At 41.9% G+C, this 15,198-nt stretch overlaps 2 protein-coding genes across 2 annotated transcripts in view; one reads left to right on the top strand and one right to left on the bottom strand.

Moving 5' to 3' along the window:
* BMPR2 (bone morphogenetic protein receptor type 2) overlaps positions 1-12,632 on the bottom strand; it is a 104,906-nt gene extending 92,274 nt beyond the window's left edge. Inside the window, exon 1 of the mRNA XM_054636119.2 lies at positions 12,499-12,632. Coding sequence (XP_054492094.1) covers positions 12,499-12,574 — 76 coding nt within the window. The 5' untranslated portion in view covers positions 12,575-12,632. The remainder of the gene's footprint in view (positions 1-12,498) is intronic.
* Positions 12,633-12,729: 97 nt separating this feature from the next.
* On the top strand, positions 12,730-14,881 carry LOC143694509 (uncharacterized). Its single transcript, XM_077181275.1, has 2 exons — positions 12,730-13,688; positions 13,858-14,881. The coding sequence occupies exons 1-2, from the start codon at positions 12,730-12,732 to the stop codon at positions 13,892-13,894; spliced, it is 996 nt and encodes a 331-aa protein (XP_077037390.1). The 3' UTR covers positions 13,895-14,881.
* Positions 14,882-15,198: the final 317 nt, after the last annotated feature.

Below are 15,198 nucleotides of genomic sequence, written 5' to 3'. Positions count from 1 at the left end.
GAAAGTCTATTCCCTGCAAGCCCTTGAAATTACCCCTTTTTCACCAAATGAGGCAAGTACTCTGCAGAGAAACACCTCATAAAAACCATCATAGTTATGCACAAAGCATCTGAACTAAGGTCAGATAGTTGCTATAATGAGTTTTAGGGGTTTATATGACTAATTTCATGCTTATTTATAATGCTCTGGTTTTAGGTAATTTTGATTTTGTGAGTGAAAACAAAACTACAGAACTGTGCTCATTCTCTGCTAAGAACATTTACATCTTCCCTTCTTTAAATGCTCCACTTGGATCTTAATCTGCAGGATTACAATCTCCTGCTCAAGCAGAACAATTGACAAGGGAGAAGGAAGGATGTCCACAAAGCCAGATAACATAAATTATGAAACTACAGTGTTAATTTACTTAATTTATCCTACAGCAACTCAGCATCTGCATACTTACAACCTCTTTCCAAGAGCTGTCTTAACACTTACCACAGGTTAGGAACATGCACAGAGTCAATCAAAGCACAGCAGTTGGCAAACTCGTTTCCATCTGAACTCACTCTCTTCCTTACATCTCTTTGTTAAGAGTTCTTAACAATTATCCTCAAGCTGTTATGGTGCATCTCACTCTTTGTGCCTCCTGTGCTATTAGGGGCATCTGCTATTAACTGTTTGTCCTCACATAACCAAGAAAACTTGAAAATACCTTTCCACACTTTCTTCAGTAGCTCCCACATTTTTCCACTCCTAACTCCTCTCCAACTAATTCTGGTAGTGTCCATGTAGAGATAAGGCTACCAAATCCAGCAGAAATATTTAACAGGGCTCACTTTGTGCCGCATCACACTTACCTCTTAATTTTGCTATGCCTTAGAAATAGACACCATACAATTTCATAAATGAAATACAATTAAAAAGCTCTTTTCCTGTAAATACTGTTTGAAAAAGCCAAAGCTCGCTCTGTTCCTCTTCAATTAAAGGGAACTGAGTTTCTACTGGTGCTTTCTAATACTTATTACTATAAAAGTGCACTTCAAACTTCCTCCCACCTCAACTAGATAATAAGCTTTTCCTTCAATCAAACATAATTAACTGTACAGCAATTCATTAAACCATTTCTCTCAAAAACCACCGCCCCTATAAAATGAGAAGGAGCCAGCATTCTGCAATTCTGACCACATCCCTTCAGGTGAGACCCTCAGCTCCAGGACTCATGCTGCTGGTGATGGCACTGAGCTCTCCAGTTGCCTTTGTGCCCACCACAGCACATTCTTCAGCTGCAAGGTCACTTTTAAGAAGGTGATGATGCTGCCCTGTTTGCTGCAGGATGAATGATGCTCTCGTGCCTGTCTAGACTGAGACTCGCTGGAATGCAGTTACCTCTGCACCTCGTATTCCCACACCTCAGGGAAGTGAGGCAAGCTGCAGTGTTATCAATGAGGCACTGAAACAAACTGCTTTATGTCATTGCCACAAAGGAATTTACTATCAGATTCCATCGCATACGTCACCCTCCTGTGCTATTAAATATTTCAGCTCAATGCAGTAACTGTTTGTTTGTGGTACCCCTGCATTTTACACCAGTTGCCTGCAGTTACACGCTGAAAGCACATGTGGGAAACAAAGGTAAATTCGTGATATGCTTCTTCTAACCATCCTAAAAAGAATAACAAAACCAAGGGTGGAGAAGGATGGACAAATCTAGGAAAGAATCAAGACACAAATACCTTCTTCTGTAATAACACTGGTAAACATCCAGCCAGGATGTCTAGTTTTATCTGAGGAAGCCAGGATATTGCAATAGGCTTACTTCTCTGTATTTCCTGGCAATCTCAATTAAATACCTGATCTCCAAAACCTCTGTCAAGTTCAAAGAACTACCTATAAATGTGTACAAATGATTAAAGTATTCAGAACACAGGAATACTAAAAAGACTTGTGGGATTACACCAGCATCTTATATATTAAGCACGTGGAAATAGAATATAACTGTACTGGACTTCATTGTCCCAAAGTGATTCTGGGTTTAAGTTTATAGCATGAACACAAAAACATGAAAAAAGCAACACTGAGAGGCTCAGAACTGGCATCACATCAGCACAGAAAGGGAAAAGTGACTTACTTACTAAATTTCCATTTAAATAGAGAACATTCACATAAATGTTCATTTCCCCCTCAGCAAAGACATAAAAGACAAGTTACTTGATACAGCAAAAAAGTTCAGTATGTAGAATTATCTTGATTTATCTTCAATTAGAAGCCTGTCTAAAGGCTATTATGTCTTTGGGTTTTTCTTTTGCATTATATGCATGAACATACTGCAGGAAGACTGAAAGTGATATACAACAGTGTCGTTAAATGTATGCTGAATTCTGATGTCTGAAAACTATGGATTTAACTACATTTTAAGATTTGAACTTGGCAGAAAAGATACCATATGCACAACAAATACATTAAACCAGCACCAAAGTGAAGCCATATCTCACCTTGCTGTAGTAAAGCAACATTAAAACACAAGCTCCATAGCCTTTCAGTCACTTCAATTCAGCACTGGTTTTCATATGTAACAACAAATTTATGAAAGATTAATCATAATCAAAAAGATAAAGACGTAAAAAAGGTTGAGATTTGAAGAAAATTCTTATTTCAGTTAGTACAACTGTGGATTATTCAGATCTCTGGAAAAAGGTTCTGTAAATATTTGCATTATACGCCACATAAAAACTTTTTTAAAATGTTCTTTAAAAGTTAAAATTTTGCTTTTCATCTGTTTCTTTACAGGTCAAACAAAACCCCGTTGCTGCTATTATTGTGAGCATTGGCTACACACAGTGCAGTTCAGACAGAGTTCTAGGACACATTCTGGATTTACTGGCAATTTCAGATGCTTTCTCACTTAGCCAGTGCAAGCTCCCTTCTGAAACAGGGCATCAGGAGTGAGAGGACAATGCACATTGCCCTGGTGCTACACACAATTCACTCTTCTTCACAATGGGTCTCCTGGTGTTTCATGAGAACCTTAATTAACTGCAGAGCTTTTTTTTTTTCCCCACCTATCTTCTTCCCTCGTTATTGGATCACCAAGTCTGTTCCTAGTTTTGTTTATACCACATTAAAAGCCCATTCTTTATTTTTCTGCATGCCTTATTATCTTCTCAGCTCAGCTCTTTTGTTGCTAACCCTTCTCCCACTCTTCCAAAACCAGTCAAGAAAATCAACTTGCTGGCCATGATATCACTTTGGCAATATTTGCTTCCTTCACAATATTTGCAGACCTTCACTTCTTCAAGATGAAAGACTTTGTTTTGATGACTACTTCAAAGTACATAACATCTGAATACTTGTTTCCACATTTAACTCTTCCATTCCTCAGCAGAACTCAATGCAACATCCCTTTCAGTATATTCTCTCTTAAATGCCCCTAGATTTCCTCAGTGAAGTGACTCCTGCTCACAATATTCTTACCAGTCTCATGTATTATGGCACCACTTACTATTCAAGTGTCTTAGGACCTCGCTGATATTTTCCCCTGAACATTGCAAAATGATAAGAAAATATTCTTACATTCTCCAAGTGAAACCACAAAGTTATTATATTATTACTGTATCACTAGTGTTCCTTACTTTAAACAACCCACCTTCTCCCCATTTTTAAAATTAATTTACTCTGTGATGTCACATTTCGACTGTGTATTCCTGTGTACCCCAAAGGCCACATCTTCAGTTTTAAGTAGCTATACATTCTACATACAGATTAGTAAAATACAGTCTACAGATTAGTAAAATAATAATTAGGGGGTTATTTGTTTTGCACACAAACATTCTATTTCAGTATTTCTTAAAATAAGGGAAGCTAAATTTGCTGACAGCTTCCTTAATGGTACTATTGCTCTGACAGGAAACAATAAAAGACAACAAAGTCTCTCTATTTGCCACTTTAGATATTTCTAAGTCTGTATGGAAAAAATCAGCAAAAATACTTATTAGATTTGAAATTGTTGGCTAAAACAATGAGAAAAAAACTGTGACCAAATAATTGTGTTCTGCTGCAACAGCATTAACTACTACAGGTTAAATTTAACTAAAATTTAATTAGGTCAGATTCATCTTAGCATAACTAAAAGAGAAATTATTTAACAGGTCCTGATAGAATCTGGATGTAATTAATAAGTGTAAAGTTTACCCATCCCACAAAATACGCCATTTATGAGGACTTTTTGGGAATTAAGAACGGCATGCAAACAGTAAATTTTCTAATATTAAAAGTTTTAGGTTTTAGCAGAACATATTGGTAGAATTTTGGTAACAGTGAGCATGTAAGGACACACACACTCATATATACATGTATGTTTTACAATTCGTCTTCACTGTATCTATGTCATACACATTAGAACTGAGAATCTGCATATTTTCTATATAAAAAAAGTTTACAGAGATCCAAATAATACCGCAGTGGGCGCGAGGAATGATTTACCCTACTGTTTCCACCGCTTTTTTCACTCATTTAAATTCACTGAGTCATTCATCCCTGCCTGCAGAGCCGAGTAAGAATAGCACAGGGGGCTGGAAGGAGCTCTTGCACTCCCGAGCACTCGAGCGGCGCAGCAGCAGCGGCAGCGCCCCGGGAGCCCCGAGCGCGGCTCCTGCCCGGCCGCACCGCCCCGGCCCGCCCGGCTATTTCGGTCCTGGCAGCTGCAGCTCCCCGGCCTGGCCCATCTCAGCCAGAAATAAAGGAAAAGAACTTCAAACATGCAAACAGAAGAAACCAACACCGCGGTGGCATCCAGACGAACTTCATTACAGGGTTCCTTTTATCCTTCTCTGATTGCAACTGAAATTATTTTAATACAGAAAGCTGCTTCTTGGGGTAAGTGCCTGCTTTGCATATATATGACAGTGCCACTGTCTAACTAAAAAGACAGCTGCTACAATTTTCCTACAACAACCTTAGTTTTCTTCACCTTACTATATTGGTTTTACATACCATTCATATCTCAGACAGGTAAATATAATAAAAATTTATATTTAAGAACTGATAATAATTTTAAAACACCTTAATTTTCAACTAAGTCCCTTCTCTACAATTAAATATAGAAAAACAATTTCTAGTGTTTAGGTTTTAAACAAATAAAAAGACTGCATACAGCACATTATCTTCTGCAAAAAATATGTCCACACCAAGATTTTTGCAACTTGGAAGGTATAGGAACACAAAGCCTCCCAAAGAAATCAGCTTTAGTGACTTCTCTCTGAAGGACAGCATCAGAAGGAAGGGCTAATTCAGCAACAATCTGACTACAACAGAACCACTCCACTAAGAAAAGCAAGTATTTTTTTACAGTGGATAACTAAGCATACTGTTGTGAGATCATTTATTTAATATAATCACTACTAGAGAAAATAGCTTTTTCCTGATACAATTTTGTGAAGTCTAACAAAAGATTGTGGATTAATTTTCATTCTTGGGAAAATCTAATTAAGGTTCTTTAACATGGATGGTCTAGGAGTCTTGTATCAAGTATCTGCTGCTTTAATTGTAGAAATAAAATGTTTTATTTTTAACAGAAACCAAACCATACTGAGGAAGTCTCATAAGGGAAAAGCAAGAGCAGTAGATCATGTTTAGTCAGTTGTTCTTGTCCCTGAACTACATTAAAGCTTCTCACACCAGGTAAAGCTGACCTTTGTGACTTATGCAGAGGGAAGTGCACTTGATGCCAGGAATGACGAGCTTGAGATGACACTGCCAACGCCCAACACTCTGATATTAATTAGGTGCTGCATTCTCCAATGTATAAACTAAGGAGCCAATTAACATACGTGACCTACGATCATCCTTACAGCCATCTCACCACCACCAAAAAATCCAAAAAAGCCTCTCTTACCCATCTTTTCTTACACCCATCCTGCTTACAACTCAAAACAGCCAAAGGATATGTAGTAGAAGGAGCAGCAGAAATGTCAGCTTTGGGCTGGACATAATAGTAAGAGCTTCTGTACTGGCTTGTTAGTGGCAGGTGGGCAGGGTAATGCAGGGCTCCCTGAACCACTGCCAGTGTCATTGTCTGCCACTTACTCCAGAAGGTGACAGTTCATACCTTCCCATTACTCCTGCTTAAACAAACAACAAAACTACTTTTCATGAACTTCACAGATTGAAACAAGTAGAAATATATGCATTACAAAAACATTCAAAGGGACCACTGGAAAAGCCTGAGTTACAGCACTGTTGAAAAGAGGATCATAAGGAAGCTTGATGTGTGGGATATCTGAACTACAGAATAGACACAGGACAATCAGCTAAACGCAGTTTTGGAAGTGTGAAAAACAATGCATACCATTTAAGTTACTCATACACACTGTGAAGTTCATAAATGGATGATAAGCATTCACTAAAATGATTTGGGCATTGTTTTGCAAGTTCAGTCAAAAAAATTGGCTACTACACTGTCTCAGAAACACCAGTTGTTCCACTAGCAGCAAACTAATTGCCTAGAAATGTGCCTCTTCTCCCACACTTCTTAGCCAACTCCCACATCTCCCACAGAGGGATCCCTCATTCTCCCCCAGATCTCCTACAGCATGCCAAGTGAACAGGAAAAAAACAGGACTGTGCATAGTCCAGAGCAGTGTATGCACCAACACTTACATCCTGGGCTGAGTTATGCTCCTCTTTTCCCTTGAAAAACCTCTACCTTGGAACTTTTTCCTCTATTCCTCTATTCAGTTCCTAATTTTTCATGAAAATGGTAGCAAATTAATCTCTTGAGACTTTTCTCATCTTTCACATATGGTTGAAATTGGCTAGCAGATTACGGAGTTAGAGGTGGAGACAGAAGGGTTCACAGATGTCAGTCTTCTGGGTCCATAATGCATATTTTTCCTTCCTTCTCTCACAGAATAAACCAAAGAGAGAATACAGAGTACTGAGAGATACAAAAGGTAGACACATTTACAGTTCAAAACAGAACACACGAGAAGCAAACTCAGTAAGGCAACTGACAAAACTGACACATCCCAGTGACTTGAAACAAAATGCCATCACTACCCAAAAGCCTGTGGTTTTGAAACTTACACGACTGAAGGAAAAGGAGAAGGGTAAAGGCATCATCTGAATGACTGTGTGTCTCATTCATTCTCACAAGAAAGAACAGAGATCTCCCAAACTGCTACCTATAACTTTGCTTTGTCTCCCTTCCCAGTGCAGAAGGTTCATTCCACTCATTCTCCGAGCAAGTCTGACAAATGTTCAGACACTATCTCTGTCTGGCTGTCTCATACGCCTTGGTTCTCATCCCACAGCAAACCAGACCCAATCCTTCATCCTTTCAAATCCCTCCTGCCCCAGCCTTTCTTCCTGCTCACCACACCTCCTGACTGACCTCTCCTATCAGATTCTCAGCTGCTCAGCCCAGCTCCCGGCCCTGCAATTAACACATTAACAGACATCTCCAGTCACCAAGGCACCATCAGGAATCGAAATTCTGGGAAGAGCACAGTTCTCAAAAATTTTTAAAAACTGAAAAATTGCATTTTAAAACACTGATGATCAAAAGCTTAAACACGGAAACTTATCTAAACTGGTATTCCCTGGCAATTGCCTGTGTATGTATACTACATTACATTTTCAGGTGGATTGCCACATATTAATTATGGCATATCTTAAACAATCTTGCATTATAAAAGAGGCAAAAAAAAAATCTACTACTGTTGCATTATGAAAAACATGATAATTAAGCACTGTAACAGGCCAGACTACCTAGACAGGCTATGAAATCCCTCTTCACTGGAGATTTTAGAGATGTTAGACAGACATCATTATCTGTACTTACACAACCAGGCCATGGAGGAAACAGAGAAACAACTTCTAGCCTTATACTTCTGTGAACTTATGCTTCAGAAAAAATATAAGAGGGAAAAAACCCCAAAAAATACTACACCACCAAAAACCACAAACAAGTAAAAAAGAATCAACCAAAAAAACCCCCAAAAAAATCCCAAAACAAAACACCATAAAATCCACTCTGCAGAAAATCAGTTTGCATACTGAAATGTTAGTCTTTTGGGGAACAGTTCCTGTATTTCACTTATTCTTAAATTCAAAATCAAGCAGTGAGTAGCTCCACTAAGTCTAGAATCTCAATAAAATTAATAGTTACTGCCTGTAAGCTATGCACAGATTCCAGTCCTACCCAACCTAAATCATCACCCAGCCTGTTTTATTCAGGGCATAAACATTTTGTTCCAAATGAAACTTTACACTCAGCTCACAGCCCTGGCTATAAAGTTATATTCTGCCCAGAAAATGACAGCACATACTCATAGCACAGCCAGACTGAGTCCAAACACAATGCAGCTCCAGTACCAGGCACTCTGTTGTTAGGAATAAAACATTTCTGAAGAACCCAATATAAATTTCTTGTCTCTCCAGTGAGAAAGGCAGGGGAAAATGGTATTTACCAAGGAAACAATGCCACTGACTATACAAACTACTGATAAATACTTAAGGAAATATAAAAAGGAAGGGGAGCAACAACATAGAAGTCAACAAATACTTTTTTAGAGAAATTTGTAGTAAGTGCTAGGGAGATGCCATCAAAATAACCACTTCAACAAACTTCACTGTAAGAATAATTTTAAGAAATACAGTTATGCTTCCCTCTCTGTCCAGGGTGAAGTGAGGTTGGCCTGCCTTTATCAGAGAAGGATAGGCAGACAATTGAGCCAGCTTTTTATACATGGTTCCTTTGAAGGCAAAACCATTCACACTGGAGCAAGGTATCTGTGTAATGTCTCAGGGCTTGAAATTTGGGTTCCTTGGCCACCAGATGAGCACAGCTTCCATCTCCTCACAGGCTGTGCCAACACTGCACAGTGTAGTACCCCAGTACTGAAGTCTGCTTGGGAACTGGAAGCACCTGAGTAAAAATATCACAGAGGCTCATACAGGCTGATTTACCTAATGGAAAAAAGGCTCTTCCCAGCAGGGTGAACAGCTTGCACAGCTACACAATTTCTTTACACAAGCACACAGCCCATGAAGGCCCAGACTGGTGTCCAGGCTGCACTTGTGCTGTGGTTATCCTTCAGGCACCAGTGTGCACCTCAAGCCAACAGCCTGGCTTCCATTTCCCAGGCTAAGATTTCTGAGATGACTCCCAACACAAACAGAAAAATAAACAGAATTTTTAGGTTACATTTGAAAAACAAAAACATAAACAATGGGTGTAGCTCTAGTAAATAAGTAGAAATCAGGGTGGAGATAAGTTTAAAAAAACCCCACTGTTTAATATGCAAGATACATAGGATCAGTTACTAATTTGAAACACTGAATTAGAAGAACTAAGTTGAATATCCAAAGGAGATTATTTCTCATTTCACCCAATTCACATTTCAGACAAATTATGTTGAGATACTAAAGTAACTTTAACAAGCAAGACAGAATTAGATAAAGATGCTTCAGTTCACTCATTTTAATTAATAATTAAAATTATCATTTAAAAAAATTCAATCTCTATCCAATTTCTTCCACACTTTAATTTTTGCAGCCCTGTTGAACCGCACAGATACAGAATTATGAAAATACTCCCAAAGATAAAAGGATATTCTGTTTACTTTATATACCTTATACTTTCTGCAAATAATTTACACATTAGACAATGGAATGCTGTCTACCCTGGACATGTATGCAGAAGGAAAAGTGGTTCAGTATTGCATATCACAGAACGTAAGCAAGTGAAATGAGGAAAGATTGTATCTTTAATATCTGGTCCATACGAACACCCAAACAAAATTCTTTTGCAATACCGGGGAACAGCTCAAAGGCTCACCAACCACCTCTTCAGGCACAAGCCCTCATGATTAACACATCAGATTCCTCTACAATATAAAGACATATTTTTATATGTCTCACAGTTCTAAACAAAAGATTTAGAAATAAGTATTTAAAATAATTTGAAAAATAAAGAACAAAATGTTGCAAACCATTTTTGTCCAATACTGCTTTTTAAACCTCTACCCAAGCCTGCTGTCAGTAAAATGTCCTCACTAAAGCATTTCTCTTTACAAAGACTAATACATTATTTAAACACAGACTTATCAGATAACTGTTAAAATCTGTATTTTATGGAGGAAGCCAGTAATATTTTCCTCCTAAAAATCAGCAAATATTTCTGCATCTAGAGCTAGTTCTTTATTATATCTTCAATTAGAAAGGGGAAGGAAGAATCACTTTCTTGCTTCATTCATATTCCAGATTATGAGTGGAACTATCATCTACAACCCCATGGTAAGATTTTTTGTGTCATCTTCTTTATTCATCGTTTTATCTTCCCTTTCCTGTCCATACATACCCCAGAGAGGTCCAGATATTCTCCTCCAGACAGAAACTTAAAAACCTGTTATCAAAATACTTTCCCTCTGATGTCATGATTTTGCATTTATAGTCACTCAATTCTATACACTGCTGAGATATAGTATCTGTTCACTAATCAGAAGAAAGAATTAATAGGGGTTTCAAAGCTACAAAGGCAGCATTTTCACTCTGATGGGAGCATACAGTTCATACTTTGGGGGAGGGGAAGAGAAGAAAGAGTGTTGGCTCTTTCATGAACATAAAAGGGCAGAATTACACATTAGTGTAGCTTCCCCATGTATAGACATTTTTTTCTGAAATGCAGTGTAAACTTAAAATCAGCCATTAGCTTCCTTAACTAAAGCTCAAATCATCCATGTAATTACTTTTACAGAGGATTATGACCAAGTTTTTTTAAAATGTGAATTGTGAAAATTTCACAATTAAGAAATAAATCACAATGAGAAAATAGGTTCCTATTCGCAAACCAACCGACCAAGCTGGCATTGTTAATACCCTTTTAACAAGGCAGAACTGAAACACTGGGAATGCTGTTGCCAGGTCAGAATTGAAGTGAATTGGGTAAACCGTGCAAATGGGCTCCTACAGCACCTGCCCAGCCCTTGGCCTGCTACAAATCTGTACTTGCTCCTTCAGTAACCCTTCTTCATCAGGGCACAGAAATGACCAACTCACTGAAGTTTCCACAAAGGCAAAAAAAACCCTATAGTTTTTTAAAAAATACATTTGAAAGAAAAGTTGAGATGCTGAGCATTCTTGATTCATATGTGCTTTAATACCAAGATTTTTGACCTTCAGAAGTCCCTTCTCCCAGGAAAAAAAAAAGAGGGGACTAAACCAAAAACGCTCCTCAGAAACGACCACAGAGAGACGCTGCAGACATCCATCTAAAATAATGGCAGTCAAAGGTCAGGATGATATAGGGAACATCGAGCTTTTCATTTATGAATCTTCCTGAAAGGCAGCTCTTAGTAAGCAGAAGCAAGAAAATCAGGAGGGACTATCCAGTCAGAGAAAACTGCCTAAACATGTGTAATTTACAGGATTTTCCTAATAATGGTACCAAGTATCTTCAACTTTGACAAATTAATTTTAAGACCTCACTGAAATATAACATGGAAACCACCATGCTTGTTGGGTCATCTTAGCAACATTCAGCAATTCTCCTCTGAAGATTCGCTTATGAACTATATCCAGAAGATTACAAAATATCACGAAGAAAAGCAAGCACTGCAGATTGGATCCCGATCAGTAAAACGACAGGAAAGTCGTAGGAGTCTTCCAAAAGTGCTGGAAAATGCATACTGCAAGAACAATTGGTATTCCTGCCTAACAAAGCTGGGTTACACTCGAGGGCTCCAACATGTTAATCTGTCACCGTGACAGAAAAGCAAAGGATGCCAGACCAACACACATCTCTTTTCCAACACCCTGCATATCTAACACTGAGCTTCCGAAGACAATTAAAAATAGGACTACAGTATCCAAATATACGAGTAAGGATGCTCTTAGCATTTCTGCTTCCAACTTCTTGTTATAAAAAAAGAGTACCCTTCAAGACCTTTCAGCACTCCTTAGTAGCGTTTTTTGTGTTCTATAATCACAAGTGACAAAAGAAATAGCTCCATATTTGCTTCAGATCTTTCCAGGGGAAAAAAAAATACACATTACAGTAATTCTGTTACAAAACTACAGCACATGTGTAAGGCCCCGAGAAGCACCGATGCTGATAAAATTAAAAATGGCTGTGCCCGAAGATCCCACAGCGAAACAGGCACAGCTCTGCTGACGATTAAAATATATATTAAAAATTCCTGCATTACCTTACAAAGGGCGAGGTATGCAAAACAAAAAGATTATATATATTTCCAAAACTGAAGTAAGTTATTAGACAAGAGATGCAGATCTAAGCAAAGCATTCTTACTGAGTGCAGGTCGAGCTCATTTACACAATAAAGCAGATTTTATTCCCCGAGACACTTAACGTATCAGGATTTCAAAACTTTTATCAGGCTTCTCCACCAAAATAGATGCCCAGCACTTTGTAAGGAGGCACAGATGTGCCCAAATACCAGCGGACCCCACCCCCTTCCCGCTGCCAAAATGGCCAGTTCGTTCCACCCAGTGGCTACTCACCAGCCGCAGTGCCGAGCAGCAGGGTGGCACTGGAGAGCAGGAGCACCAGCTCAAGGTGCTGCAGTGAGGCAGGCATACCTGGGCAAGCCACGGTTCGAGCCGGCAGGAGAAAAAAAAAGGGGGTTAAAAAAAAAAAAAGCCAAACCCCGAAGAGAGGAAATTCCTCTTGCTTTCGCACAGCCTTCCTTAACTCTCTCGGTTTACAATCCCGTCTGGAAGGGCAAATGGCAGATGAGAGGAGCCGTCTTCGCTCTTACTCCATTACAGCCGCCTGCCTTCATGCCTCGGGAGCCGGCAGCGCTCAGCGGACACGGGGGAAGCGCCTGGCTCTGCCTCCCAGCCCCGCGGCATCTCCCCCGCCGGGGAGGACGGCGGCAGGCTCCCGACCCCGCTGGGAACCGGGCTATTTCCCACGCAGCTTCACGATATCGAAGAAAGCGCCCGGTTGGGAAGGGAACATATCCAGACGCGCCCACAGCGGTGTCAGTCTGCGCGGGCCCTGCGGGCTGGCCGGGGCGCGGAGAGCGAGCTAGGTGCTCACGGCGGCGGCGCGTCCCATCCCGGCAAAGGTCTCTGTCCTCCGGCCGCCCCTCCTCGCTGCCTCACGCTCCGGGGAAGGCGGCGGCGAGGCCCCCTGTTCTCACGGCGAGGGCTGCGGCTGCATTCCGGCCCATCTGCCTCCCGCGCCGGGCGGGCTCCTCCGCGCTGCCCCGGCCACCGCCGCAGCACCGACGCCACCCTCGGCCACCCCGACAAAGGTGGGGCCCGGGGCGGCGAGGCCCCTCCTCGGCGGCCCCAGCTACGAGCGCACCCGGCTGCTCTCCGCGGGCGAAGGCCCTTCCCGTCCTCCGCCTCCCGCCCCGAGTTTCCACAGCGCCGGGCAGCGTAGCCCGGCCTCCTCACGCCGGTCTCCGCTCAGCCCCTCCGCGCTGCCAGCGCCTTCCTCCCCCCGCGCCGGGCTCGCCGGCGAGGGGCCGCTCCGCCTCCTTCTCCTGCCCGCCGCCGGCTGCGGGCGGGAGCCGAGCGAGGGCCGAAGCTCCGCCGCCCGCGCCCCCTCTCGCCCGCCCGCCCCAACAGCACGGGCGGCTCCAGACACAAAGGGGAGTCGCTGCAGCCGCCGGCCCGGGCGCCCGTCCCGCCGCGCCGCCCCCGCCGCCCGGCTCCGCCCCGCACCATAGAGGTGGCTCCAGGTAGGCAGAGCGGGGCCGCCGGGCGGAGCTCCGCCGGCTGAGGGAGGGGGCTCGGGGCCGAGGGCACCGCCACGGGCGGGAGCTGCGGGCGAGGGGCGGCTCCGAGAGAAGGGAAGGCCCCGGTAGACCTTCCCGGGAAGGCCGCGAACGGCCCCCTCACCCCATGCAGGCTGTCTGTGAGAGAGGCTGTCAGCAGGGAGGCGTGAGCTCAGGATTCACGAAAAACGCTGTAACAACAAGAAAAAATGTTTAGCAGTCTCCGAGATTGCGTCATGCTTGAACTCGGTGGCCTGCCTGTCAAACACCCGGAGCTTCTGCCTCGTCCTCGGGTTCAAGCCCCCGTTGTCTCTGTCCCTGTGAGCTCCCCGAGGAGCGCTGGCCATACCATCTACTGCTCTCCCGCGGTGAGCCCAGGCAAGTCGCGGAAACACGGATCCCTTAGGTTGGAACAGACCTCTGAGATCATCGAATCCAACCTGTGACCGATCAGCTGACCCTGGCAGCTAAGTGCCATCCAGTCTTTCCTTAAACACCTCCAGGGACGGTGACTCCGCCACCTCCCTGGGCAGCCCATTCCAATAGCTAACCACCCTTTCTCTGAAGAATTTCTTCCTAATGTCCAATCTGAAATCCACTCAGCTCCTCTGGCGTCAGCCACGTGACTCTCTCAAGCAAAACTATTATCTGTGTCTTAAATTAAAGAGATTTTATGATTTCAAAACAAAGATAAAGTGAGCCCACTCAGCTGTTTGCATGCTTTAACCTTTGCTGTACTGCACAGGACCAAAGAGCTGATGGGAGAGCTGTGACTGGAACGTAGTGTCTGATGTTCTGGCCTAGCAAGGCTCTTTCAAACAAGTTTTACTGGCTGTTGCATAGAAAAAAGGTTCTTAACACCCTGCACACCGAAGGCACCTTCATATCTGGGCATCACCGAAGGTTTGATTATGGCAAATGCTTCCCTGTGCCAAAATTCTTATACCAGTTACGAGTTCAGAAATCCAGTTGCATGCCTCAAAATATTGAATGGTACTACATAAAATGGTGTAGTTGCAAGTCAGAGTTAGAATTTTAGTGATAATAAAAGTTTTCTGCATAATTCTGTTCCTCTTCACAAGCCATAATGGATGAAATAGATGTAATCTGATACTTTGATCATCAAGAGAATTATTAAATAAATTATACTAGAATTTTCTTCATTGTGGTGCTTTGGCCAGGGTCATAGTTTGACATTCCTAGGGTCAAGGTGAATTTACACTGATAGTTATAAAATATTTTTAAAGTTTCCTACAATATTTTTACTTCCAATCTATGCAGATCCAGCAGGGATATGGGTGAGACAATAAAATATAGAATCACAGATTGTAATTTGTATTGCCACTTTCCAGAATTGCAACCACACGTTAACCACAGTATCCTTCCTGTTATTTGTGAAATATGAATGTCAAGAAATAACCTTTAGAAGTAACACCAACACCAAAGCTCCCCCCTCAACAGCTAGAACAATTTT

The sequence above is a fragment of the Agelaius phoeniceus genome, chromosome 7 (genome assembly GCF_051311805.1).
Source record: "Agelaius phoeniceus isolate bAgePho1 chromosome 7, bAgePho1.hap1, whole genome shotgun sequence".
Lineage (NCBI taxonomy): Eukaryota > Metazoa > Chordata > Aves > Passeriformes > Icteridae > Agelaius > Agelaius phoeniceus.
The sequence above is the reverse complement of the archived record's forward strand: the minus strand, read 5'-3'. Positions and strand labels throughout refer to the sequence as shown.

Coding starts and splice junctions, on each gene's coding strand:
- LOC143694509 (XM_077181275.1), top strand. CDS start 12,730: ATGAGAGGAGCCGTCTTCGCTCTTACTCCATTACAGCCGCCTGCCTTC. Junction 13,689..13,857: donor CACCATAGAGGTGGCTCCAG/GTAGGCAGAGCG, acceptor CACCCCATGCAG/GCTGTCTGTGAGAGAGGCTG.